Raw genomic sequence first — 700 nt, 5'->3', positions numbered from 1 at the left:
GGAGAGGAGAGGAGAGGAGAGGAGAGGAGGAGAGAGAGGAGAGAGGAGAGGAGAGGGGAGGGGAGAGAGAGAGGAGAGGAGGAGAGAGAGGAGAGGAGAGGAGAGATGAGAGGAGGAGAGAGGAGAGAGAGGAGGAGAGAGAGGAGAGAGAGGAGAGGAGGAGAGAGGAGAGGAGGGAGGAGGAGAGAGAGAGGAGAGAGAGGAGAGGAGGAGAGAGAGGAGAGGAGGAGAGGAAGAGGAGAGAGAGGAGGAGAGAGAGGAGAGGAGGAGAGAGAGAGAGGAGGAGAGAGAGAGAGGAGAGGAGGAGAGAGAGGAGAGGAGAGGAGGAGAGAGAGAGGAGAGGAGGAGAGAGAGGAGAGGAGGAGAGAGAGAAGACAGGTGGAGAGAGAGACGGTCTCACCTTAACGGTCTCATAGTTGAGTAAAGAGTCAATAGCAGCATTTCCTGCCTCGTTGTCTGCCTTGTTCATCTCTATCCTGAAACGAGTCCTAGACAACAAGATGGACGCCAAGGTTACAGTTGAGAAGAATTCACAGGAAAAGGTAGCTTCAGCTTTTCTATACTGCTAGCTATAGCTAAGCCAACCACATACAGTGCATTCGGAAAGTATTCAGACCCCTTGACTTGTTCCACATTTTGTTACGTTACAGCCTTATTCTAAAATGGATTAAATTGTTTTTTCCCCTCATCAACCTACACA

The 700-nt window shown here is 51.0% G+C and overlaps 1 protein-coding gene across 1 annotated transcript in view; it reads right to left on the bottom strand.

The window, feature by feature from the left end:
* Positions 1-400: 400 nt before the first annotated feature.
* Positions 401-700, bottom strand: part of LOC121558029 (iron-sulfur clusters transporter ABCB7, mitochondrial) — a gene marked incomplete at its 3' end in the record, with an annotated part of 40,806 nt that continues 40,506 nt past the window's right edge. Inside the window, 1 exon segment of the mRNA XM_045216776.1 lies at positions 401-488. Coding sequence (XP_045072711.1) covers positions 401-488 — 88 coding nt within the window.

This window comes from Coregonus clupeaformis, unplaced genomic scaffold (assembly GCF_020615455.1).
Source record: "Coregonus clupeaformis isolate EN_2021a unplaced genomic scaffold, ASM2061545v1 scaf0795, whole genome shotgun sequence".
NCBI lineage: Eukaryota > Metazoa > Chordata > Actinopteri > Salmoniformes > Salmonidae > Coregonus > Coregonus clupeaformis.
Note: the sequence above shows the minus strand (reverse complement) of the source record. Positions and strands in the feature narration are given on the sequence as shown.